Source organism: Sciurus carolinensis, chromosome 3 (assembly GCF_902686445.1).
Source record: "Sciurus carolinensis chromosome 3, mSciCar1.2, whole genome shotgun sequence".
NCBI classification, from domain to species: Eukaryota; Metazoa; Chordata; class Mammalia; order Rodentia; family Sciuridae; genus Sciurus; species Sciurus carolinensis.
In genome coordinates this window covers 161,185,253-161,211,516 of record NC_062215.1, presented here as the reverse complement: position 1 = coordinate 161,211,516, position 26,264 = coordinate 161,185,253, and the positions used below count along the sequence as shown (strand labels likewise).

Genomic DNA, 26,264 nt, shown 5'->3' with positions numbered 1-26,264 from the left:
AGAGGATGCATAGGGGTGTAGGATGTAGCTGTTAATGGAATAAGAAAAGAATATATAGAAGTTTAGATCATAGAAAGAATGAAATTGTAATCATAAGAAGTCAGTTGTTAGCATGGAAAAAGGGAGAGACTCTGAGGAGAACAGGTAAACAAAAGGAGAAAAGAGCAAGAAAAGTAAAGAATAAAAACTTAAAATTTTCCAATAAGGAGAAAAAAAGAAAATTTACATTATAACAGTCTTATAGTATTCAGTCCTCCCAGTCTTCAGTAGTCTGATGTATGAGAGGTACCTGACAATGAGCTTCAAGTCTCCAGCAGTCGTCTCAGGATGAGATTTGCCCCATCTAAAGATGGGAGATACGGCTTCCAGGATTATCCAAGAAGGCCACTCTGGCTTCCAAATGTGTTGGCAAATGGGGAACTGCAGTTCGGGGTGTGGGTGTGGTCAGTTGGAGGTCCTGGAGGTGGGATGCAGTTGGTCAGGCAGGGGTCCTGGAGGTGGGGTGTTGTTGGTCTGGTTGTGGGATTCTGGAGCCAGGTTGCAATCAGTCGGTCTGGTGTCCTGGTGTTAGGGTGCAGTCAGTCAGTCTGGGGGGTCTTGGTGGTGGGAGCAGTCAGTTGATGTGAGGGCCCTGGAGGCAGGAAGTGATCAAGTCAGGCCGAGGGATCCTGGAGACAGGGCTCAGTCAGTCTGGCCAGGGATCCTACAAGTCCTGGCTGTTGTCTCAAAATGGCGGCAGCCACATGTAACCAAACCTACAGTTACCGTGACAGTGAACTTCCAGGCAACAGCAGGCAGCTGGTGTTCTACTTGCAGTCTGTGGTCAGTCTGCTGACTGCTGTTGGACAATCAGGAGGTGAACCTCCGGTGGTGGGTGATGGGTAGGTGGAAGGCAGGCAATGGACAGGCAAAAGGCAGGCAAATGGCAGATAGTAGGCGCCAGACAGTGAGCAATCTGCACTCAAAAAGTAATTGATATGCTGGCAGACTGCAGGTGATCACAGTAGACAAATGGGGTAAACAGCAGGGGATCAATAAGCTGGAAAAACTGCCTCACCAAGAAACAGATATCCTCTGCTTGAAACCCAAGTTATGGAGTGACAAGAAACGTAGCCTCCCTATAGTCCACCATCTTGGATCTCCTCATTATGATTAATGTAGACATATCTTAGCAGTATAACTCTGGCTTGCTCTGTGCTAAAAAATATTGTTTTCTCTGATGTCTGTAAGAAAGATTACTCAGGATATAGTGCAAATTTAATAATTAAAGTATCAGAGCTATCCAACTATCAGAAGTTAGAATAATGGAACTGTCTTTTTTTTTTTTTTTTTTTTCCTCACTGATTCCAAGCCTAATTTGTAAAGCTGAATTTTGATGTGACAATATACACTTCTCCCCAAGACAGTACACATTAGGCCAAGGACATTCTACTATAGAATGCTAATGACATTTGGTGTATACTAGTTTTAATAGACAATAGTGAAAATATGATAACACTAATCAACACTTCAAAAGAAATATGTGAATAAATATTTCTCCCTTAATTCTCTGATTTTTATTTTAAGTAATTTTTCAGAATTTTCCATTATTATTCAGTAATCTGAGTTTCCAAAAGAACCAGATTGTAGACACTAGTCACTATTGTAGTAATGCCAATCCAATATAAAGCCCTTAATGTCCTTTTTGAACAAACTTGGCAGTCATGTAGAATAGAATATGTCATCAAAAATGCACTGTTCAAAAGCCCACTCTCAGCATGAAAGACCTTGAATTAAGACAGACTCAGCTCAGCTTCACTGGTATGAATGAGCTAAGAAAATTGCTTTGAGTGGGAATATAATGAAGAAAATATGTAAGCTAGCTGAATCTTATGATCTAATGCAAGAACAAAATTATGGGTTTTGTTTATTTGCTTGTTCATAGTACAGAGTATATTTATTACATATGTTCACTCACCATCCATCACTCATTGTTAACTACAGTTTCCCGCATTGCAGCAGAACTTCAGAAATATTTTATTGTGCTAAATATGTGTAATTTTAATGTCTATCATATATATTATTAATGTATTTAGACTATATTTTTATGTCTCTACTATTCATATGAATTAGTCTTAAGGGTTCTCCACCAAAGAATCTAATGGAGGATAGAGAGGAGACAGCCCTGAAATTCCTAAATCATGTCCCAAGGAAAGAGAAAAACATTACTCAGAAACTAATGTTGTTTTAGGAATTTAACTTTAATTTGCAGATATATAACCTATTTTACATAAATACAGTTTTGTTACCCAAACTTTCAATATGCCAATTTCTGGACTTATGCAGAAAGTCTGATTATGTTTACGAATTTTAGAAATGGTTGCCTCTCCAAATAAAAGATGGCTTTGAATTGAGCAAAGATCCAAAAGATGTGCTTATGTGAACAATCTACATTTCGGATGCTTTCAAAGAAAGTAAGCCATGTGATGATAAGTGCTAAGGCCTCACATGACTGTGGTTTTGTGTTTTAAGATCTCAAGTGACCCCAACAATCAGAAGAGAGTGTTCCAGGAAATAGTCCAAGTGCTGTCCTTCTTCTCACAAGTGCAGGAACAGGCAACCCTGTGGCAGCTCCTCTCTAGCTTTCCAAATATGTTTCAGAATGACACCTCACTCAGCAGTCTATTTGATGTTCTTCGAAAGGCAGACAGGTAAGAAAATGTAAGAATTAGATGGACTACCATTGTTCATAGAGAAGCTTTTTTTTGTAAAAAAAAAAAATTTCTTGTGATACTTCTGCTATGTACATAATTTAAGCACAGAGCAAATGAGCTTTTAGCACTTTAGCACAGATGTTAATAAAGGTGAGAGTGTAGCTGGGCATGGTGGTGTGTGCCTGTAATCCCAGTGGCTCAGGAGACTGAGGCAGGAGGATCGGGAGTTTTAAGCCAGCCTCAGCAACAGCAAGGCACTGAGCAACTGAGTGAGACCCTGTCTCTAAATAAAATACAAAAAAGGGCCCCGGGATGTGACTCAGTGGTTGAGTGCCCTAGAGATCAATCCCTGGTACCTTAAAAAAAAAAGAAAAAAAGAAAAAAAAATGGTGGGTGTGTATATGTATATATACATATATATGTATGTGTATATACACATAAATATATTAAATATATAATACTATATGTAGATAATATATCATGTAAATTAATATATATGAATATATATTTATATAACTATATGCCTCTTTCTCTCAAAATCCTTATATTATATTAGAAACAACCTAGAGGACACTTATTGGTTAGCTCTCTAAACAGCTTTAATTCATATCTAGGGAACCAAAACTGAAACAATCTTAATTTAAATTTTAAAAATTCCCCAAATGTTATAGAATATCATGAGGGCAAACATACAAATTGGACCTACTGCTGGAGTAAGCTTTCAGTTTACTAAGATGCCTGATAGGGAAAAACTGTTAGCTTATTTGTTCTACATTCAACTTCATAACAGCAAATTGTTAACAAAAGCTTTTTGTTCTGGTTACTACTCAGGTTAATTAAAGCATTGGCTCAGCCTTCGCTGTTGGTATAAACCACATTATGAAATCCAGACATCCTTGTACAGTTGCAACATTTCTTTAAAAATGTACTAATGACCAGAAGGGGATAAAAAGATATTTTTTAAGTAATTAACTGTGATTTTTTAAAATATAAAATGAATTCAAGCAAAAGTGGATTTGCTGATTACCTATCCCCAGTATAGGCTACACCTACATATAATGGAAGACAATGCCAGTTATGATATTAATTTTCAGCTACCTTTTGGAAGAGTTCCTCTGCACCACTTACAGATAGAAGACAGTCTTTAAACAGGGCAACCTCCAATTCATTTTCAAAAATTTATCATTTGATTAGCAAAAGGTTAATATTTATAAAATGCTTCATAATAAAATACTTTCTGAAATGAATTATTTTTATCCTTTATCTGCACTTGCTTTCTTCAGTGGGGGAGAGGCTTGCTTTGTAGTGAAAATAATTTCTAATATTTAATTTTCCCTTTAATTAAAACACGACATCTTTGGTGTTTTTTAAATTTTTTATTTTATTTGCAAATTGTGTTTCTTAACCAGTTATTTATAAGTTTTAATAGAAAAAAAAGTGATGTGAACTTTGCTCCCTTATTTCAAAGTCTGAGTGTTAAACTTTCCAATCCTGGAAACATAAAGTTCTCTCTTCTGGTTCAAGAACATTTGGTTGGGATTTCATGCGTGAACAGATAAATGTATAATTAAATTATAAAAGCAGCATCTTGTCTTTTATATTATAAGAATAATTAAATTCCATCCATTTTCTCTTTGAATAACCTTTTGTTTCTGTCTGCAAGCCTTGAAATACAATCTGGTTTAATTGTTTTTCTACTTGTTAGGGCGCTGCTGGTCCTGCAGAAGGTTTATCCACGTGTTGAAACTCACGACGGTTTCAGAACCCTTCAGAAGTCTGTTAAGCATCTGCTCTACACTCTGGACTCCCCAGCTCTAGGTATTGTATTTCCATCTTCACTGTATTGAATTCAGTGTCATAAAGCCCATTAGAAATACAAAGCAGAGTGCAACTCAAGTGAGCACACAGAGATGGTATTATTCTTAGGTGGATACATATGCTACAAATAAATTCAGATCTCAAGTCAGAGCGTGGAGAAAGGAAAAATTGGCTGAGAAAAGGTTAAGAGTTTCCTAGGGATTTAATTTTGGTGAAAATTATCTCTCTGGGCTTGTAAAACTATGTCTACCTTGGGATAGAAAATAAGCCTCAACACATAGATTTCTACTTCTATTGTTTTGGAACAAAGGCCTAAACTGAATTGAAAGATTTGTGCCCTCATTTCCAAACTTGGATTTCTTTAATCAGGAAGACTCTTTCATTAGCAAAAATATACCCCTCAGCCAGCCATCCTGAGGGTGTATGGTGACATCAGAGCACAAATATATCAGTACACACCCACGGTCACTCCAGTGAGACCAAGTGTAGCATGTTGCTCCTGAGTCAGAAAATGTCACCTTTGCATATATAGAATAGCATTGTTTACCACTCTCAGGGAAACACATGAACAGATACACACAGACACATGGAAAGGTTCAGGGCTGTAGGGAATTAATCTCTACTTCCCAGGCAAAATGTTGGGTTAACATTTACCTCTCCTGAATAAACTTAGAATTAAGTGTTGTCAACTGTGTTTCTCAGCTTTTATTTATGGATTGCTTTTGGATTCTACAGTAAGCATCCTATGTGCATCATGTCAAAGACATTGTTCCTTATTTTGTCTTAAAATACTAGTTTTCATATGAGAACCAGGTTTGAGAAGGTTTTGAAAAGTGTGACACCCTGAAGAGTGACATATTCTTGGGTACCAGTTTCTATTAGTCTAGAGATGTTTATATTACAATTACAGAGCAAATGACTAGCTTGCAAGATCGATTGTTACTAAATTTAATGGTCTTAACAATAGTAAAGAAGACTTTTTTAAAAAGGTCCAGGCCAGAGAACCAAAGAGTGCACTAGCAAACTCATTATTTCCTCTGTATTTTTTATGTTTGCATTTTAAAAACTTGAGAACTTCACATTATTCTTACCTTTCTTGTCCTTTTCACCTGCAGACTCATACCTTATAATTAATATAAAATGATAAAGTTAAGATTTCTTTTTTCCAAAGGACAAAACTTGTCTGTGACTTAGAAAAGTAAGTAACTCTTCTTACTAATTAGGCAGCAAGACACTTTTCTCTGTGAATGACATAACTCAATTTTCAGTATAAAATGGCCAGGCCTCATGTCTATGAATATGCTAATGACTTTGGCAGTTATTGAAACGTATCATTGGAGGTCTAGGTGACAAGAAGATACATCTGGAAAATGTTTTTTATCTGTAAAATTTGGATGTGCTTAGCTTTTCTTTGTTTTTAAATTTCATACACTTAAGATTTCATCAGTCTGAGGTTAAAGCAGATACATTTACATCTCTTTGTAAAAGTCATTAACCCTGTACCTGTACCTGCTTGAGCAGAAATTCTGTGGCCTTTGAAAAATCTTCCTAGAAATTTCTGGGGAGGCTTCACGGAGCTCAGTCCTGAACCAGTGACTCTCATTTGGCAACACCGGTGTCTCTGGCCCTGGGTGTGGATACCTGTTACATTGCCTAGCACACCCCATGCTTCGTCTTCCTAGCATTCGGCAGTACTTTTTAAATAAACTTATTTTCTTGCGTGGTTTTACACCAGTAAAGCTGGGGCAGGGTGGTAACTCACAGAAGAGTTGCCTGGCACCTCTTTAATGCACAACAGGGTAAAGAGAGCCTTGTTAGATCTCACATCAGTATTTCAAGTAGAGAAAATAATAGTATTTCTTGTGTTAATGCAGAGTGTCAATTCCTTTTACTCTCAAAACAATTCTGTGAGGTGCAGCTATCATCCCATTTCACAGACAAAGAAACCGAGGCAAAAGAGGCTGGACACTGCCTAGTTATACACACAGCAGGTGGCCAAGCTGGGGTTGAACCTGGATCTGTCTGTCCTCAAAGCCAGGTTCTATGAGTTCTCACGTAGGTGGCCTCACTCCCGTTTTCTCTTGGGGACATAGACACACTTGAGTTCAGGGTTTCTTACCTGGTCTTGCGAGTACCTGCCACACCAGACCTCTCCCTCTCTGCTGCTCCCACATTCAGCCCCTGAGGGGGTGTGGCCTTTCGCGCTGTACTTCTCCCCACAGGGTAAGCTTTTCCAGCATCCTCCCTCCCCTCCACACTCTGATTGCTGCACTCTGATTGCTGATTCCTTCTCGCCATGTCCATCTCTGATTCCACCTGAGTTGTGAACACGCTCAGGGGTTCTTCAGGAGCCTCCTCAGCAACCATGATAGCAGGGAGGTGCTAAGAAGCCCCTGGGAAGAAGGTTGTCTTCCTTCTGTCCTAAGGGATCTAAGTCTCAGCAAGGATCCCTGATACAGTTAATAAGCTCTAGTATTTCCATTTATAAAGACTGAGTTTTGGGAGTAAAGATTACCTTTGTGACTTATTGGAATTTGCCTTTTGCAAAGTAGCATGTTATATGAAATTTCATTTTTAAATAGAAAGCAATCCTTACCAATGCAAAAGAGTATCTGTTCACTAGATGCCTGCGGTTCCACTTTTAAACATGCCCAATCCTACAAAAATCAGAGGTTTGTAACATTTTCCGCTTCATTTAGGCCTGTTTATACAGTATCTTCCAAGATACTTTATAGTCCTTAGTGGCCAGAGGGGAAAATTTCTACTTAACTTCAAGGTCAAGTCTATCATTGATAACATAAAGTTAATTTCTACTAGTTACTTACTTTAATAGCTTAATGAAAAAGAAACTCCATAACCACATAGTATACAAATGCCGACTCGCTGAGCATCACATAGGAGTTCAGAGTGATATTTGATCTTGGAAAAGCAGTTTTGTAAACTTTTACATTGCTAAAACTTAAATCTCATTAGGTCTCTATTCTTGATTATATGTGAATACCAATAAGTAATAGGTTTTACTATTATTAATTTGGTTTATTTATTCTGGGCATCTTCATTCTTGGTACTTGAACTTGCAGATGTGTGTTCTATCAGTAGAAAAATAATATTCAGCTGCACCTTGGGCAAAGCACAGGAAAATCTACTCTTCTGAAAAAGAGTAAAAAAAAAGAGTAAAAAAAAGGAAAAGTGAAAAAGCCACTCTGCTAGTTACTAGTGACCAAGCAAATATTACTTAAACAAGAAGGATGCAGGAGGTAGATAAAGGGGTTTTAAATTCTGGGGTAGTACTTTTTATGGACAAGTTAATTTAAATAAGATAAACCAATCAGCACCAGAAAATGCATGGATGACATAGTTTTGCATTAGGACCTTCTTAGAAAGCTTTAGGATGTACTACCTAGAAGCAATGGAAAAATATTAAAGCAGGCAATAAAGTATTCTATTGAAAGCAATTAGACCCCAACTCAGGAGGCTGAGACAGGAGGATTGCAAATTTGAGGCCAGTCTAGCAACCTATCGAGGCCCTAAGCAAATTAGTGAGACTGCCTTAAAATTTAAAAAAAAAAAAAAGTGGGGGAGCTAGGAATATGGCTCAATAGTAAAGTGCCCCTGGGTTAAATCCCCAGTAGCCAAGAAAGAAAAGAGAAGGAATTAAAAAGAAAGTCTAGACCAATGTTAAAAGAGGAAGCACTGAACCATATTGGATTATTTATAAGAAATGAGTAATGTCTAAAGAGAAGACTGAAATATGTGATACTGTGTTCCTAAAGGAACTGACTTAAAGCATTGAAATTATGGTGCTTTTATTTATGCAGTACCCATCCAAGGAATTTTCATTTCAAATTTCTCACGTGAATGCTATTGTTCACTTACTCTTATTATATAACCTTTGTGGCCAGCTGAATCAGTGACCTGTTTAACTTCTCCATGTTGAATTGGATCTTCACAGATAGTTTCCATAAGATCCAACTTGGTGATTGCCTTCCACGCTCTGTAAGTCCTTAATATTTGAGATGACTCGGAACAGTTCTGTCAACATTAGGCAATTTGCATTCGTAGCTGCATTCGATGATCAGTGGCTATTTTTTTGAAATGTAGAGAATACTCAATGGTGATGGCAGATGTTTCCCAAGGCTATATTATAAGCAACTGAAGACCCCCACATCCTCCCCCCCAAAAGAAAAGAAGTCCAGTGACCTGTAAGAGGGAAAATTAGCTTCATTTGATTAACAAATCATGTTGTAGTCAATCTTCACAATGAGATTTGAGAGTAATCTCTGCAAAGGAGTCTTGTGAGAAAATAGTGTGGTAGGTTAAGGCATGGAGAAAATTTGTTGGAAATGCATGCATTTGACTATTGGGATGATTTTGATCAGCAGGCACCTATTTCCTGTAAATATCCTAAATTATTCCAACAAAAAGAGCATGAACATCTTCTGTAAAATTCTTTAGGAAAAAAAATGTTTAGACTTTTTTCATTTTATCTCCATTAATTTCACTTAAGTTTTTTCTGTACATGCTACATTTTTTCTTTAAAATGACAGTTAGTAATGTGTATTAATTGCACAGATTAATGTGTTTCACTGTGACATTTCCATACAGGCATGTATGGTGCTTTGATCTTGTTCACTCTCTCCCCTTCCCTTTCCCCCACCTCTTCTCTCCCCTTTTCCCCGTCTCTCCCTTCTCGCCTCTCTTTCCCTTAGCCCCTTTCTCTTCCCTTCCCTGATAGTGACTTGGAATGGTTTTTTGCTGAGAGGAAAAAAAAAACTTTAAGCAACATTTGTTAAATATTTACCTATATAAATGTTATTACTTTAGGTGACTCTGATAACACAACACACCTGTGGAGTGATGATGATGGACAGACACTGTCCCCAAGCAGTCTGGCTGCTCAGTAAGTCTTTGTTTCTAAATTGGTTGGTAACTTGGCAGAATAAGCAATTAAAACAGTTCATAAACACAATTCTATTAGTAGTGTCTGAAACCATGGGATATAAAAACCAACGATTGACCACCAGCGGAAAGGACAGAGCACAAGTGTAGTAAAGTGGAAACTTTCTGGTGGAATTGTTGAATGACATTTTTTGGAAGATACTACATGAGTACCTCTTTTTCACTGCTATGATTGTGTCGCTAGACCTAACATGTCAAGTCTGCGTGCTGCTTTAAGCTTGTGGAGTCAGTTTCCAACTCTTTTAAAGTGTTTCACCATGAAAAATATATAAGCATCTGTGTTAGTCTGTTCAAGCTGCTATTGCAAAATGCCATAAATAAGGAAGTTTTTAAACAATATAAATTTATTTATACTTTTTCAGGCTGGGAAGTCCTATATCAAGGCCCCAGCAGATTTGGGTCCAATGTGGGCCTGCTCTCAGGTTCAGAGATGGTGCCGTCTCACTCTGCCCTTCATGGTGAAAGGGGCAAGGCACCCCTCTGTGGCCACTTTTACTCATAAGGGTCATCCCCATTGCTATTTGTACAAACTCTGCTCTTGTTACTTGACCACCTACCATAGGTCCCACCTCCTAATACTGTCACCTTGGGAGTTAGGGTTTCAATACATGAATTTAGGGGGATAAAAACATTCAGACCACAGCAGCACACAATTTTTCACATTAATATTTCCCTTAGTTTTTAAAGAACCAAAATATTTCGTATGTATGCTCAAGGTAATGCAATATTTGTCTGGTAGGCAGACAGACAAGACTGTTGATAGATAACTTTGGACTTTTACTGGGGTGTATAAAGAGTGCCAGGAATATGTGGAGGAAATAACAGGAGGAACCATGGGGACTAAAGACCATTGATGTAAGCAGATTCCTGAAGTAACTGTAATAATGATAGTAGGATATTAAGCAGTTCCCTACCATGGCTGATGGACATAAATTTCTGCTATTCGAGGCAAACATAGAGATTAGATAGTTGGCCAAATGAGGGTTGCTTCAATCTGATAAATTAAACTCTTAAAATTCTTTGACTTTAGTCCCCCTAAATACATTTTTGTGCTAATGGATATTTATTCAAATAAAAATAAAGAGTAGGAGGATAGGGAAATATTGATTAACGGATACTAAAATCTAGTTAGGAACAAGAACTTCTGGTGTGCTATTGTGCAATATGGTGATTATAGATGATTATCAACTGCATACTGCAAAAAGCTAGTATGTTTTCACCATGAAGAAATGATAACTGTCTGAGGATATGTTTAACCTAACACAATGTAGACATGTATCAAAATATCACAGTGTCCCATAATACGTACAATTTTGTTTCAGTTAAAATAAACTAACATAATATGAAGAAAGAGTAGAACTTATTTTTAACTCTTCATTTTTTTCCTAAAATAGAATCTAAGAAGCTGCTTATAAACTTGCTCTTATTGATGAAAAGGTCTCTGACTCAGAGTAAATTCTAGGTAAAATCCTTGCATAAACAACCACTTCCTGTTCTCCCACCATTTCCTTCCTCCTCCATGGTGGCTGATTCAGGTTCTTGTCCCAGAGGGACTCTTCCCCACAACCAGGCTGCCATGTTCTTTTCTTTTTTTTTTTTTTTTTTTGCTGTGTTGGGGATTTGAACCCGGGGCCTTGTGCTTGTGAGGCAAACACTCTACCAACTGAGCTATATCCCCAGCCCTGCCATGTTTCAAATACATAGGTCTTTTAAACACGCTCCCTATATAGCAATCGAAACTAAGAAATTTTTAAACCACCTTTTAAGTTGAAATAGGTAGACGTTTATTGCTGACACCAGGTGTCTTTATCAGAGCCTGGAAGCACCCGAGCCTTGACAGTGCTGGTGGCTCAGCCTCGCCCATTCCACAGCAAATGTAGTTAGCTGCTGACAGCTGGCTGACAGTTTATTAGGAAGAATTCAATACTTTTACGATGGCTCTTGTTGTGATTGATGAAATTAAGGGATTTCTTATCTTCAGACTTCCTTTCCATTCCCACTTAAAAATAATCACAGAGTAGCAATAGTGACATAAGATAAAAGAATAAAAGAGGTTTTGTTTTTAAAGAAATCTACTCAAAAATACTTTTCTCTCACGGCTCTTCTCCATCATTATTTTCGTTAATTGTTTCTCTTTGTGCGAGGTGTCAAGCATGTGCACATATACAGCTCACCTTTTATTGTAAGCACTCTTGGGAGTTAGGATTATGTATCAAGGATACATAAATCAAATGGTTTAAAAGACTCACTGGGTGTTTGTGCCAAAATAGTAGCACACACACACGGACTCTTAATTTGGGGGGTATGTTAAATTCATTCTCAAAAAATGTTGATAATCAAATGCTTCTTAAAAAACTAAGAGAAGGACTTAGATGATATTGCAAGGTTACTTCAAACCCAACTGTTCTTTATTCTAATCTTGACAATAACCATGGGTGTCTGTTGCTCCAGTCCATCTGGATGTTTAGGCTAGTATTTTGCTGCTCAGCACTGCACCCTGCTGGAACTGGCTCTATACTGTAATAACTGTGCCAGAGCAAAGCAAACATAAAAGAAGGAAGGGCAGTACTGAGAATAGTGAGGTAAGGTGAGAGAGATGAGGGAGGACGGTCTCACTGAGGCAGGAGCTACCTACCCTGCATGTGCCTCATTGGTCTCTTCTCAAATAAGCAGCCAGGATCTCTGCATCCTCCTAGAATGCCCACTGATGAATTCATTTACTCAATTGCTAGTAACTCAAGTCCGTAATGTACAAAAAAAAAAAAAAAAAATGCTAAGTTCTGTGACAGGGATGGTCTCAGAATGAGCAAGGAGTAGGATACTAAATTAAATGGATCATTCTTCCAAGCTGTTCACAGGAAACCCAAGTTTATCTCGAAACCTGTACATGTTACTGTACCAAGTAAAATAAATGGATCATCTCCCCCCAAAAGAGAATAGATGCAGTAAATTTATAATTATCACCATAATTCCACTTGTTTCCTCTTTGATGTTTTAGATTCTCAAATTCTATCTTATATTTTATCTTTAGGATCTTCTTTCTGAGATTACTTCTCATTTCTCTCAACCATCTTAAAACTATTATATATTCCAAGATACTGGCTCAGGGCATTTTGTCTTAGGACAGTGCTATGAGTACATTGTACAATGACTTGATTTGACTTGACTCACTGATTTCATGGTTGGAGCATTGGGAAACTTAGCTATATGTAGACATGACTTGATACTATGTGGTTAGCTATGCAACAAGGTTAGTTTTGTTATCTAACACATGCCTATTGGGTTTTTTATAGTCATAATGTGATTTAGAAATTTCCCTAATAGATGATTTCTGTTGTTTTGGCCAGAAAATTTAGTCTAAGAATATACTGTCCTGTCCTTTATTTGTGAATTGACAAATAGCATTGATTATCTATAAGGAGGCATTGATAAATAATGAGGCTAACTATCTCAAAGCTGAGACAACTATATATAGTATTACCCAGAGTCTGTAGTGAAGGAGATGCTTAAATAAAAGCAGAAGGTTTTTGGAATGAGTGTTTTTTTTTTAAATCTGGAGGTTATGAATTGTATTTAAATGAGAGTCATTCAAATGACCACTATGCTGTGCTCTCATGGCTAATTTAGAGACTTTTCCTGGCATTGAATCATTTTCTTTTTAAAGTTCCTCAAGGATTCAGTGTCATTAACCCACATCTAAACACCCTGAGGTTTCTTTAATATTAGTGCAAACATTTTCCTGCGTTCACTAGCTATGCCAGAATAAGTTTCTCCCACTAATATTGTAAATAACATCTTGTTAAACCTCTGATAGGACTCATTGATTTGCATAATGTGCAGTGTGATTCTTAGCAGATGACCCCCAAATCAGACATGGACATTTCTTCTCTCTTTACTGTACACAAAATTCAACAGTAGACCCTAAGGGAAGGATTTACAAAATAGAGGTAGTCTCCCAATTGAAGTGACAGGCCATATGTCACACACACATACGTGTTCTTTGAGGCATATATGCCTCAATGGCTTTTGGCTATGTCCTCAGATGGCAGGCAATTTGAAAGGAAATCAGGAAGAGGTTAATTTGAGGACAATTATCAAAATAAGTTTAATAAAGACTGTGCCCTGAAAACAGCAAGTGCTCAGTGCATCCTGAATAGTGCTGCCCTTGGGCACTTGGGCTAGATCAGGCGGGATGGGTACATTCCCAGTGTTCTGGTACCCATCAACCAAAGCCAAGTCACCCGGAACTAATGTGACCTCAACAAATGGCCTCGCTTTTTGTTTAAATGATTTAATGTATATATTCTTTCCAAATGCTACAGGCTTCTTATCCTGGAAAACTTTGAAGATGCCATCTTAAATATATCATCACATAGTCCTTATTTTCCTTACTTGGCCTGCGTGAGAAACGTGACTGACGATCTGGCCAGGGGCTCATCAGGTAAAACTCTTAACAGTGAAACTCTGCTCCTGGCTTCTATTTCTGTTCTGAACAATTAAGTCCTTTAAAACATCTGCTTATGAAAGAAAGATTTTTTAAATAAAACTTAAATTTCATATGTATCAGTTTCAGTGTAGGGATTTAATATCTGAAGGGAAGATGTAATCCTACTATTATATTACTGTTGCTGCTATTAGTGCAGCAGGTTACCTGGACAAATTTTAATGTAATGATCATTTACTGGATAATGCTACAATGGCCACCTGGACAAACTTTCCAAGTGTCCAGAGTCATTAGGGGCTTATATAACCATTCATAACATTTTTCTATGCCCTTGATAATCTTAGTTGTTAAAACATAACAAGGAGTGATAATGCAGAGTTCCAAAAGCAGGCATAAATTACATAAAATAAAAGAACTTGTGGTAGTCTATTTTTACTTTCCACCTTCACACATTTTACTTTCGATTTTCTGCCTAAGGTGAGCAACCAGGAAGATGGTAATTAAATATAATATTCTTAATTTTTATAGATAAAACATGTATTTTCTCACATTTTCTAGGGGATACATATTCTTTTTTCCCACACCAAAATATATTTTTGGCATTTGATAGCAAGAAAATAGCACAACACATATTTAAGCTTTGTCTTTGTTTACCTGGCATGAATTAATTAAGGTTGGAAGGGCATATTTATATCACAGTGATTATATGACCTATCCTCCCCAAAATGCTTCAACTGAATAATATATTCAATGAAGAAATAAGAGCATATTTAGTTCATAGAGAGTCAAAACCATGTAGCACCTTTGCTGGAAATATTTTTATCTCTAAGCAGAATATCCATGAATATTTTAAAAATAATGAACTCTGTAGTCCACATGGTTGTAGGAAAGGTTAAATTTTCACTCATCTTATATTTAGATTGAAGTAGGCTATTATCATAAAAAAAACCTAGTAATAAATCAGGATAAAGGTGTCTTTCAAATGTACTTCCCAAGTAACCTTACAATTCATATAAAATAATTCTTCTTCCCTCTACAGAAAATCTGAGGCTTCTGCAGTCCACGATTCGATTTAAAAAATCTTTTCTCCGAAATGGTTCCTATGAGGATTACTTCCCTCCAGTTCCTGAAATCCTAAAATCAAAAGTAAGTCATGAAAGAAAAAAATGTTCGTCAACACTTCCTATGATATTTGGGAAGACACTTTTAGTTTAAGTCTAGTCTTTGCAAATAATGATCTTGTTTTGACTAGATTTATCCTGGTAAAAGAAAGGGTAACAGTAGTGTTCAGCTTATGTAATGTCTTCATTTTTAATTGGTGAAGATTTCTACATAAAATAATCCATAAGAGCCTAATATCATATTTACATACATAAAGGAATGGCTAGTAATATAGTTATTTTGTTATGTTCATAATTTGAAGAAGAATTCAGAATATGACTTATCATTTGCTATGTCATTGGTTCTTAAATCTGCAAGAGTAGATTTCAAAGCTGATGTTTTGACTTTACAGTGTACAAGAACCTTAAAAGTTGACTCACTTATTTGTATTGCTGTCATCATAAAGCAGAAACCAGTAAGTCATATTAAAATGTATGACATTGAAGAAAGGAGTGAAAAGTGACCCAAAATATTTAAAACTCCTAAGTTTAAATAAGTTCATTCTTTTTTCTCTATTGTTCTTTGCTTAGCTTATGCACATAGTACACAGATTATCATGAAATTCACTTCATTTCTTAAATAACCCTATTAAGTTTTAAAAACAGCTTTCCTAGTAAGAATAGCAGTTTAATTGGATTTATGTAGCCAAGGATAAAGTAAAATTAGAACTGGTTTATTCAGGGCAGGCAAGATGATTTGCTGTATACTCAACATGGTATAATTAAGTAGGCATGCAAAACATTATGTCCATGTATATTAGAAATAAATATACTCGTTAGATTACCTGTCTTTTAGACCTAGTCTTCTACATGAATCAAAATTTCTAATGTACTTAATTTAGCATTATCTTAATTTGTGCAAATGAGAAGGAAGTTTATGCATTCATCTAACAAATTCCTACTCATCCTTCAGGGACAAATTTAAATGTCACTCTTACAGTATTAGAGTATAACCCTTTTCCCTGTTTTTCAACCAGGATAAAATGACTTTTTCATCTATGCTCCTGTAATATTTATCCATTTATTCTTTTCATCCATCATCTGTGTTCCCTAACGTTAATCTATTTTTTAAAAGATATAATCTCTAACCCAAATGCACTTGTAAAACAGTCCAATGTGGAGGAGATGGAAAAACAGACAGCACAGTGAGATAAGGTTGTGGTATGTGGATGGACAGAACTCTGTGTATGGAGATGGAATATTAAACTCAGATTGTAAGGCCTGGAGATGAAGAAACTTTGTAGAGGAACTAATGCTTTCTCTGAGTCTTCAAGCATTATAGTCTTATCTCAGAGTCATGCATCCTAGATTTGTAAGCAGTCATAGGCATGAGCCTGAAAGACAGGTATAGGTCACCCAGTTACGGGTCGTCTTGGAGTAGAACTTGGAGTAGTAGTCCACTATGGGAGAGGCAGGGAAAATGGGGTGTGGAGTAATGCTGAGTCCAGGTCCAAAAGACCTCTTTCTGCTTATTCAGAGAGTTTGGATTTGATCTGAAAATTGTGATCTCTATTAAAAAGAGATCTATCTGGGAGACATATGAAGACAAGATTGGAAGAAAATTAAGTAGACTAAGTTGGCAATAATCTAAACACAATGAGAGGTCCTGCTTGGCAACTGTGGAAGAGAATAGAAGGAAGAGACAGTTTCAAGATTGATTTAGGATGTCATGGCAGCTGATGAAATTGAGGTATAAGAAAGAGGAGTCTCCAATGACAATGAAGGCTCATTTGGAACCCACTACTTGGCATTGTAGTTTGTTGTAATACAGCATCTATTTCTTCACGAGGGTATAAACTCTTAGGAAACTATGCCTTCTTCATCTCTAAATCCCTACAAACTAGCATATGGTAGTTTAAGTCTCAACTTGTGAATTTATGAACAAATGAGAATGTTAAAGTAATTAACATTAATGGTATCATTGTGTTTCCTGGGCAATTACTCATTGCAGTTCTTTACTTGGAAAGTAACCAGGTTGCACACGATACACAGTAGAGAAATGGAAACTATACATTCTCAGCAATTTACACTGATGGAATGGGATTGGGACTAAGAACAATTTTCAACATCATCCACAATTTGAATGTAATGCTCTTCTTGAGGGTTATAATCATGAAAAAGTTCTAGAAGTCAAGAAAATGGAAATAAACTATAATCCTTGTCCCTTGATTAGAAAATCACTTATAACTGCCATTTGAAAGTGACGAAGCCTACTCAGTCCTAGACCATGCTCCATGAGGAACATTGTCAGGTCTGTTCCTTTATTGTGGTATCCCCAGCACCTGGAAAATGCTCAGTGCGTGTCATTGAAAGAATGACAAACCCCTGCAGTTATACAACTATGGATGCTGTTTCTTCCTTGCTTTGCCCACCCTGTTATCAGCGTCCTCATTGTGATGGTCAGTTAAGGCCCATATTCCAAACCCTTATTTGTGGCATTCTTAAGACAATCCTTTAGAACCTCCACAAGTTCAAATGCCTGCCAGTCCTTGGGGACTTTTCCTTCTGCTCCCAGCCTTCTGCTCTAGCAGAAACACTGTTGCTCCTGAGCTTGTGTTCTCTTCTCCCTTCATTGTCTGCTTTCTCTCTCCAGTTCCTTCAACAGGCAGAGCTTTCTTGGTGGAAAACTATGAATAAAATTGATATTCCCTGTATTGGTTGTAAATATTTATGGCACGCTATTTTTATTGTAATACCATTAATTTTTTGAATCGGCCCCCAACCCTGTCCATTTATACACAAAGAGCCCAAGAATGTTGCCATTTACTGTTTTTCACCCATGACATTGTGAGGTCAGGTCAACTCGAATCAGATGTGTCTGGGAACCATCAGGCCCTGGGGAATTCCATCAGAGCTGGACATGGAGTTAGTCATGGATCATTTCCCAGTTATAGGCCTGAACACCTGTTTGTGATAAAGGACTCAGGGTCTCTACTCTAAGCTTTGGCAAATTTGTATGGAGCTAAACTTTTAAAGAGAAAATTATAATTCACTGAATTTATGTTGATTATTAATGATCCATGAACCTTCTAAAAATGTAATGCATGTATTATTCTTAGGATATAGTAAACAGTGATACATACTAAAAGACTATAATAGTGCTCTTTGGTGGATGTGCTCCTCAGTGCATTCTATATTATTGACTGATTTATACTCTGATTTCAGAGAATCAAGCCTACTTCATCAATGTGGCTAGATTTCCAGTTTCCTCTTCTATAACTTTTATCTCATTGATTCAGGATGATACCACATGAACTGTGACTAGTTTCCCATAATTGAATGTCAAACCTGTAATTAAGAAATGTATTTGTCTTTTCTGAAATTGTTCAAATTTGCCACCCCCTCAAAATTCGATTAAAATATATATTGAGTCAATGGCATTTTTACATTTATTTACAAAACACCAAAAGAACAGAACCTGGAGAATGTTGCATAAAAATTTGGCTCCATTAGTGAGGTTTCATCATATCCAATATTTGGAAAATCAAAGGAAGGAGCAGCTTGACAAATATGTAGCTACAACTGGTAGAAATGACTGGGTCTACTCCAGAATGGAAATTTTCTCATGGCAATAGAACTAGTAAGTAGAATTTTCATACATATGAAACCATTTTAGATAGTTCAAAGTCAGAGTTCAATCATAATGTGAAATACTCTGGAAAATGGACCCTTGATATTTGCTATCTGAGTTGATCGGTGGCTAATTTCAGTGTCCTTCACTTAGTTACTATAAAATTCTCGTTAAAGACATGCCATATGGAAAGAAAATTCCCCAAATCTATGCCTATACCAAGAAGTTCTACATTTCTGCCAAAAATATAACTTCTGATTGGAAACTGAGGTTCAAGGAATAACACATGTATTTGCTTCTTTAGACATTGTTCCATTTTATTTGCCTTCTTAAAAAGAATAGCTCAAGGTAGTTTCCAAGCACAACAGAGCTGACTTTCCCAGAGGCAGATTCTATTTTCCCTCAAGATGTATGACTTGAGAATATGTCCTCAGAATGCATAGAAAAGAGTGCACTGCAGAGAGGAACAGATTTGATAGCTTAGAAACTTATTTGATTTCCATCTTTCTCCCTTTCCTCTGGACATGGGACTTCAAGCCCTTTAAAGCACTTTCATGGGACAAAAACAGTTTCCCTCATCACATTAGAGGGCAAAAGAGATTGTCAATAACAGTGCCAGCACTTCTGAAAAATCAGGTGTGTTTCCATCACCTGTCAAATATGGTCTCATTAGAATGTGCGTTGTTCTCACACTGCAGCTTGGGAAAGTCTTTTTTATTTTTTGTCAATTAATTTTTTATCGTGATAAAATATCATACATAGTATTTTTTATGCTAGTCATTTTTAACTATGTAGTTCAGTTGTGTTAATTCCACTTACATTGTTGTGCAACTGATCTCCAGAACACTTTTTGTCTTGTAAAACTGAAACTCCATAGCTGTTAAATAGCTCCTCATTTCTCCTATAATCTGCTTTCGTCTCTGTGAATCTGACTGTCCTGGTACCACATGTAAGTGGAATCATAGAGCCTTTGTCTTTTGTGACTGGGTTATTATACTTTGGATAGTACCCTCAAGGGTCATCTGTGTTTCAGCATGTGAAAGAATTTCTTTCCTGTTCAAGGCTTAATAAAATTTCATAGGATATGTATGTACTTCCATCATTTTGCTTATCCATTTGTCTGTTGATGGACACTTGATTTGCTTCCACCTCTATGCTGCTGTGAGCATAGACCCTGCTTCCAGACCCTGTTTTCAATTCCCTGAGGTCTGTACCCAGAAGTGGAATTGCTGCATCATATGCTAATTCTTTTCTTAGTTCTGTGAGGAGCTGCCACACTGTTTTCTACAGTTGCTGCACGTTTTACTTTTCTACCAACAGTGCACAAGGGTTATAATTTCTTCACATCCTCATCAATACTTGTTATTTTCTGGTGTCCTGATCATAGCCATCCTAGTGCCTGTGAGGAGGAAAGGCCCTTTTTAACATTTCAAAGTTTCAAACCAAACCTGCTTTCACTCTGCTTTGCACATGATTTAAAATATGAATTACAATATAAAATTAATCAAATTATGATTTCAACTGAATGAAACCAAACTAATTATTTTCCCTCATTTTTCTTCTTTTTTTAAACTATGTTTTTTAATACCTGTGAATCTGTAGTTGAGAAAGACAAGCCTAATAGGCTCAAAAGTTTTATGAAATTCTTAAGAAAACAACAAACCTGAATGACAGAGAACAGTACTTTAATAAAATTAATTTAAAATGTCAATTAATTAAACACATACACAGTATATTTTTTAAAGTAAAACAATTCAGGTTGCTTATTCTGACCTATGAAATATGTAGACTAATGTAACTAATCTATTTTCCACTTTTCCCCCATTTTGGAAAGCTGTCTCAACTTCGAAACTTGACCGAACTTCTTTGTGAATCAGAAACTTTCAATTCAATAGAGAAATCATGCCAGCTCTCTAATATGAGCTTCGGGAGTCTATGTGAAGACAGTGCATTTCACGTGCAACTTTTGGAAGCAGCAGAGCTGGGCACAGAAATAGCAACCAGCTTACTGTACCATGACAATATCATATCTGCAAAACTGAGGGATTTGCTAACTGGGGATCCGAGCAAAATTAATTTAAATATGGATCGGTAAGTTTTTCTATTGTCTTTTTCCTTTGTGAAATCCTTTCTCTAAATATTGTTATGCTTAGTTGAATCTCTTCTTTTCTTCTACTTTGTTCCAGGTTCCTGGAACAGGCATTGCAAATGAATTACTTGGAAAATATCACACAGTTAATACCGACCATAGAGGCCATGCTGCATGTCAATAACAGTGCAGATGCTTCTGAGCAACCAGGTGTTTCCCCATCCATATTTTAAATGCTGTCTTATTAGAATGCATGTGATTCTTGTGCTGCAGTTTAAGAAAGGCTGTTTTTGAAGTTCCCAACCAAACCTGCTTTGCTATCTGCTCTTACAAGGAAGAAACCTGAAGCTTTCAAGTATGGTTACTTGTCTAAAGCAAACACACAGAAAACTAGCAGAGAAAGCAAACAGGGAAATTTGATTTCATGGCAAAGAGATCTTCAAAATTTAACTAGTTAGACCCATTCACCTTTTGTTTCTCTGATATATTAAAGTGCATGAGGTAGTCAACAGCATGAGCAAAGATGAGATTTATTTGCTTCTGTGAGAATAATCTGATTAAAAAATAAAAAGATGCACTGCTGTCTGCAGAAATCTCAATTCAGAACTTTCTATTAGTATTCCGAGCATGATGCACCTTGCAATACATTTCTCCTTTGCATAATACCTCAATACTGAAAGGAAAGGCATTCTGCATCTTGGACAACAGGCAGCCACAAAATTGGAAGGACACTAAGTCCAAAAATAAAGAAGGTATGTTAATAAAATAAATTGAAAGGCATCTGCAGAATGGAGATCACAATCTGCTAAAGCCAAATCATAATATTGTTTACTGTGCCTTAAATGACCAGATATAAAATAGTTATAATCACTGTCCTTCAAAAGTTTAGAATTAAACAAATTCTATTTTAAAATGAGATAAGAATTGTGAGTCCCCTTTATAAACAAACTGTAGTGCACTAGGAAAAGCTACAGAAAAATACTCTCGCATCTAGGTTTATCAAACCTTGTCCTAACTTGACAATACCCTAGGACCCCAGGTTAAAAAGCATCTTGAATTTGTGATGTTTTAAATCAAATGGACAGATATTTATTTAGTGTATTAGGTGATCAAACTCTGTGAGGAGACCATATTTTCCTCAAATTAACTTTCAGTTGTAGACACCTTAGAAAAATTTATAACCCAGAGCAATCTGTTACCTTGAGTTAATGATACCATAATAAGAACGAGCCTAAATCAGATAGAAATAGATCTTAAACCTGCAAAGTTTGTCAAAACTGGGAAAAATGTCTGTTTCTGATAAGTCAGGTATGTTGAATATGCTTTGGTCGAAAAGACTTCTTGATACAGCCACGTCAATGTTCATAGCTGCTCAATTCACAATAGCCAGATTGTGGAACCAACCGAGATTCCCTTCAATTGATGAATGGATAAAGAAACTGTGGTATATATATATATATATATATATATATACACAATGGAATATTACTCAGCCATAAAGAATGATAAAATTATGGCATTTGCAGGCAAATGGATGAAATTGGAGAATACCATGCTAAGTGAGATAAGCCAATCTCAAAAAACCAAAGGACGAATGATCTCACTGATAAGTGGATGATGACACATAACGGGGGGTGGGTGGGGTTAGTGTTAGGGTTAGAGTTAGGGTTAGGGAGGGGGGCAAGAATGGAGGAAGGAAGGACTGTATAGAGGGAAAAGAGGGGTGGGAGCTGTGGGGGGAAGGGAAAAAATAACATAATGAATCAAACAGTATTACCCTATGTAAATTTATGATTACACAAATGGTATGCCTTTACGCCATGTACAGAGAAACAACATGTATCCCATTTGTTTACAATTTAAAAAAAGTCAAAAAAAAAAAAAGACTTCCTCATGATAGTGTGGTTAAAATGAATGACATTACAACTGACATGTGAATTGTGTGTGTGTGTGTGTGTGTCTTGCAGATCAGTTAATAGAAATGTTTAGAAATGTAGAAGAACTGAAGGAAGAACTGAGGAGAATAACAGTGATGTCCAATACAAGCATCAACAAGTTACTAGCTATTCCTATCCCTGATAACAGAGCTGAGGTGGGTCATGATCTGAACTTACATGCAGTTTTAGATGTTTGAATCACATTTAGTCTTTGTTAAGTACTTATCAGTAAAATGCTGACAAGCTGCATGCAAATCTGGTGAATTTTCCATAAAAACAGTAAAATTAGAGGCCTACCTAATTTCTTAAATTTAATTTTTAATTGACACATAATGTGTGTACATATCTATGGGGTACTGTGTGATAATTCATTATATGTATACAAGACATAATGATCAAATCAGGTAATTAGCACTCTAGTCTCCTTAAACATTTATCATTTCTTTGTGTTTGGAGTCTTTAAACTTCTCCCTTCTAGTTCTTTATAAAATATATAATAATTTTTATAAACTATACTTACCCTACTGTGTTCATAACATGGAATGTTTTCTACCCATCCCACTATGCTTTGGTGGTTATCCTACCTGCCCCTACCTCTCCTCCTCCCCAACCTTTCCACTGAGAGGTCTCATTGTTAAGTGAAGATAGAAGAGAATTCTGAAGCAAGAATATTCTTTTGTATTCCTTTCCTTTTATTTTTATTTATTCTTCTCCTTTCTGCCTTCATTCTCTCTTCTTCTTTACCCGAGTGACTTTCATAAACAATTGGTGCCATCAATGATTATATTCACTATCATAATTGCATTGTACGAGGTAAATTGGAACATACTGTAAGGATATCAAAGTCAAACTTCAGTTACCTAATTGGAAAGAGAAACATGGAGACCATTCATTATTTGTTCCATATAAAATGGAAATGGATATTCATTTTTACTTTTTCAAAGTCCCAAGACAAGACTTAATATAAAAAAATAGATGTAGTCAAGGGAACTATGGGTAAGTTTGTGGTTGTAGTAAACATTTTTGAGTGTGAAAATGAATAATGTCATTTTCTCATATGCCGATAATAGGGTTTTCCACTTGAAATGTCTTATCTTTTATCCAGTTTCCAAGTTTATTGTCTGGAAGTGTCATAGAAATTTTCCAAAAGAGCTGCAGAGCTTAAGGCCTCATCCATTCAAAACTTACATGTGACAGAGTGTGTCATTTCTAAGCACAGCCCAGTTACTCTCCCATATTAGATAAAGTTTATAAAAAGCCTCCAATGCTTCTTGTGGAAGATATTGCGTTTACTTGTGTCATTCTAATTGGTTCCCCTACACAAAAAGTAAACTTCTCTTCCTCTTTGTGCTGCAAATGCTATTCATTCACCTTTTCCTTTTGATCTGCCTTTTGTTCGCTTGATCCTGAGATCTAATTTCGGGCAATAAGGTATTTGGCTTCAGAAGAGCAGGTTCATTTCAGTAAACAAAAGCATAGAGTGGAGAGTGTCCCTTCTGATTACTTTCAAGAGGAAAGAGAAAAGTTCTGCAACCTTGAACTTCAAAGCTTCTCTCTTTATTTCAACTCGGTGGCAACAGAGATAACATCTTAGTCATTCTTTATACTTCAAAGTATAAGCATTACTGTCCCCAGTGGGTGACTCAAATTATTGTGTGATTCTGAGCTTTTTTCTCCCTTTGTTTCACAAATTTGAACCCATGCAGGATATTGTACAAGATTATAATTTTGAATGATTATTTAAATGAAATGCAATTTGAATTAAATATGAGTAAAAACTTAATGACAACATTAGTCTTTAGTAATTTTCTCAAACTTACTCCAAACAAGTTCCTTTTCTTGGTACCATCACGCACCTAGTTGTTAAAGCAGAAGATCTGGGATTTGTTCTGGATCCCTCCACCACCCAAACACACACACACCTTTTTTTTTTTTTCCTATCTTATTTCTTAAGGTTTCCAGTGAACTATGGGTTCTCTGTGGTTTATTAATAGTAATTCACACATTTTAAAAAGTTATTTGATTCTTGAGGGCAGTTTGCCATATTTTAAGACTTAGAATACCCCCAAACCCTCTCAGCATGGACAGATGATGCTCAAATGATTCACAACTGAAATATTTTTCTTCCTCCAACTTGCAGATTATTTCTCGGGTGTTCTGGTTGCATTCTTGTGATGCCAATATCAGCAATCCCAAACTTGAAGATGCTATGAAGGAATTCTGCAGTCTGCCTCCTCGAGAGAGATCTCACCAGTCTTACCTCATTGGGCTCACTCTTCTGCACTACTTGGACATTTACAACTTCACATATAAGGCAAGTTTCTGTGGATGAAATACATTTATATTCATGGTTCAGTATAAAAATATTTCATTGCATATGCATGCTTTCTGATACTATAAGGGATAAGATCCATTTATACAGCTTTGGAAACTATGGCTTATTTTGAACCAAATGGGACCTCTATTAGAGATCACATATTACAAATTTATACATTTTATAGATTTAAGAAACTAGTGTTATTGCCTTATTAAATCTCAGTTTGTATATTCAAGATCAGGAACTAAAATTAATATACATTACTATGAAAGTGTGAAATATAAACTTTATACCCATTTTTTAGAGTAAGCAGGCATTAATTTGATAAGATTAAAAAATAAAGATTAGCAAAAAGTGTTTTTTAAGCAAAAATAAAGGGGTGTGCATTTTGGTGTTTTCAGGAAAAATGTGTTTGGTTCATTAAGTTAGACAGAGGCTACCACTGCTTATCCAAGAGAATAAAACAAAAGGTCAAGTTTTAGGGTTTAGTGAAGTGAGCAGTGACTCATTGCATAGATGCTCTATAACTACTTAGTTAATAAATAACTGGGGCTAGGGATGTGGCTCACTGGTGGAGTGCTTGCCTGGCATGCTTGAGACCCTGGGTTCAATCCCCAGCACCAAATACAATTAAACTAAAAATAAATAAATAAGATAATTAGCATGTCATAAAATAAATAATTATCTTTTAAAAGCAATTAAATAAGTCAACAAATAAATAACTGAAAGAAAAATCCAAACAGGAGACTTACATAGCCATGTTTACCCAAATCTATGCTTCGTTCAAAAATATTTACATGTTGTTAAAAATACTGAAAAAATATTTTTTCTCTTTAAAGTAAGGAAAATGAGAAGTGAGAGGCTGTTGTTGAGACATTGTAGACAAGGGGATGATGATGTTTTAGGACTGGTTGCTAATAATTCTTTCTGAGTCACCATCTTCCCACACCCGCATTTCTGCGCTGGCCTCCTGACGGGTCTCCCTGCCTCCACGCTTGCTTCTCCCACCCCCATGCCTATCACCTCCCAAGCAGACAGGTGACCCTTTTAAAACCTAGGTCAGATTAAGTCACCCCTCTGCTTCACACCTCCCATGATTTCACATTTTATTCAAGGAAGTCCCCAGTCCTAAAAGGACCCCACAATCTGCCCAACTACTCCCCATCTATAAAATGCCATTTCCTTCTTGGCTGCTCTCTGGGCCTGCCTTACTGGTCAGCAGGGCCAGACCTCTTTGCTCACCTTGACCTTCTCAGGAAGTCCTATTCTGACCGAC

At 36.5% G+C, this 26,264-nt stretch overlaps 1 protein-coding gene across 1 annotated transcript in view; it reads left to right on the top strand.

Moving 5' to 3' along the window:
- Abca12 (ATP binding cassette subfamily A member 12) overlaps positions 1–26,264 on the top strand; it is a 168,821-nt gene that overhangs the window by 68,174 nt on the left and 74,383 nt on the right. The window contains 9 exon segments of the mRNA XM_047547620.1: positions 2,512–2,690; positions 4,399–4,511; positions 9,336–9,411; positions 13,793–13,911; positions 14,954–15,060; positions 20,480–20,736; positions 20,832–20,944; positions 22,702–22,826; positions 24,812–24,985. Of these exon segments, the coding sequence (XP_047403576.1) occupies positions 2,512–2,690; positions 4,399–4,511; positions 9,336–9,411; positions 13,793–13,911; positions 14,954–15,060; positions 20,480–20,736; positions 20,832–20,944; positions 22,702–22,826; positions 24,812–24,985 (1,263 nt within the window).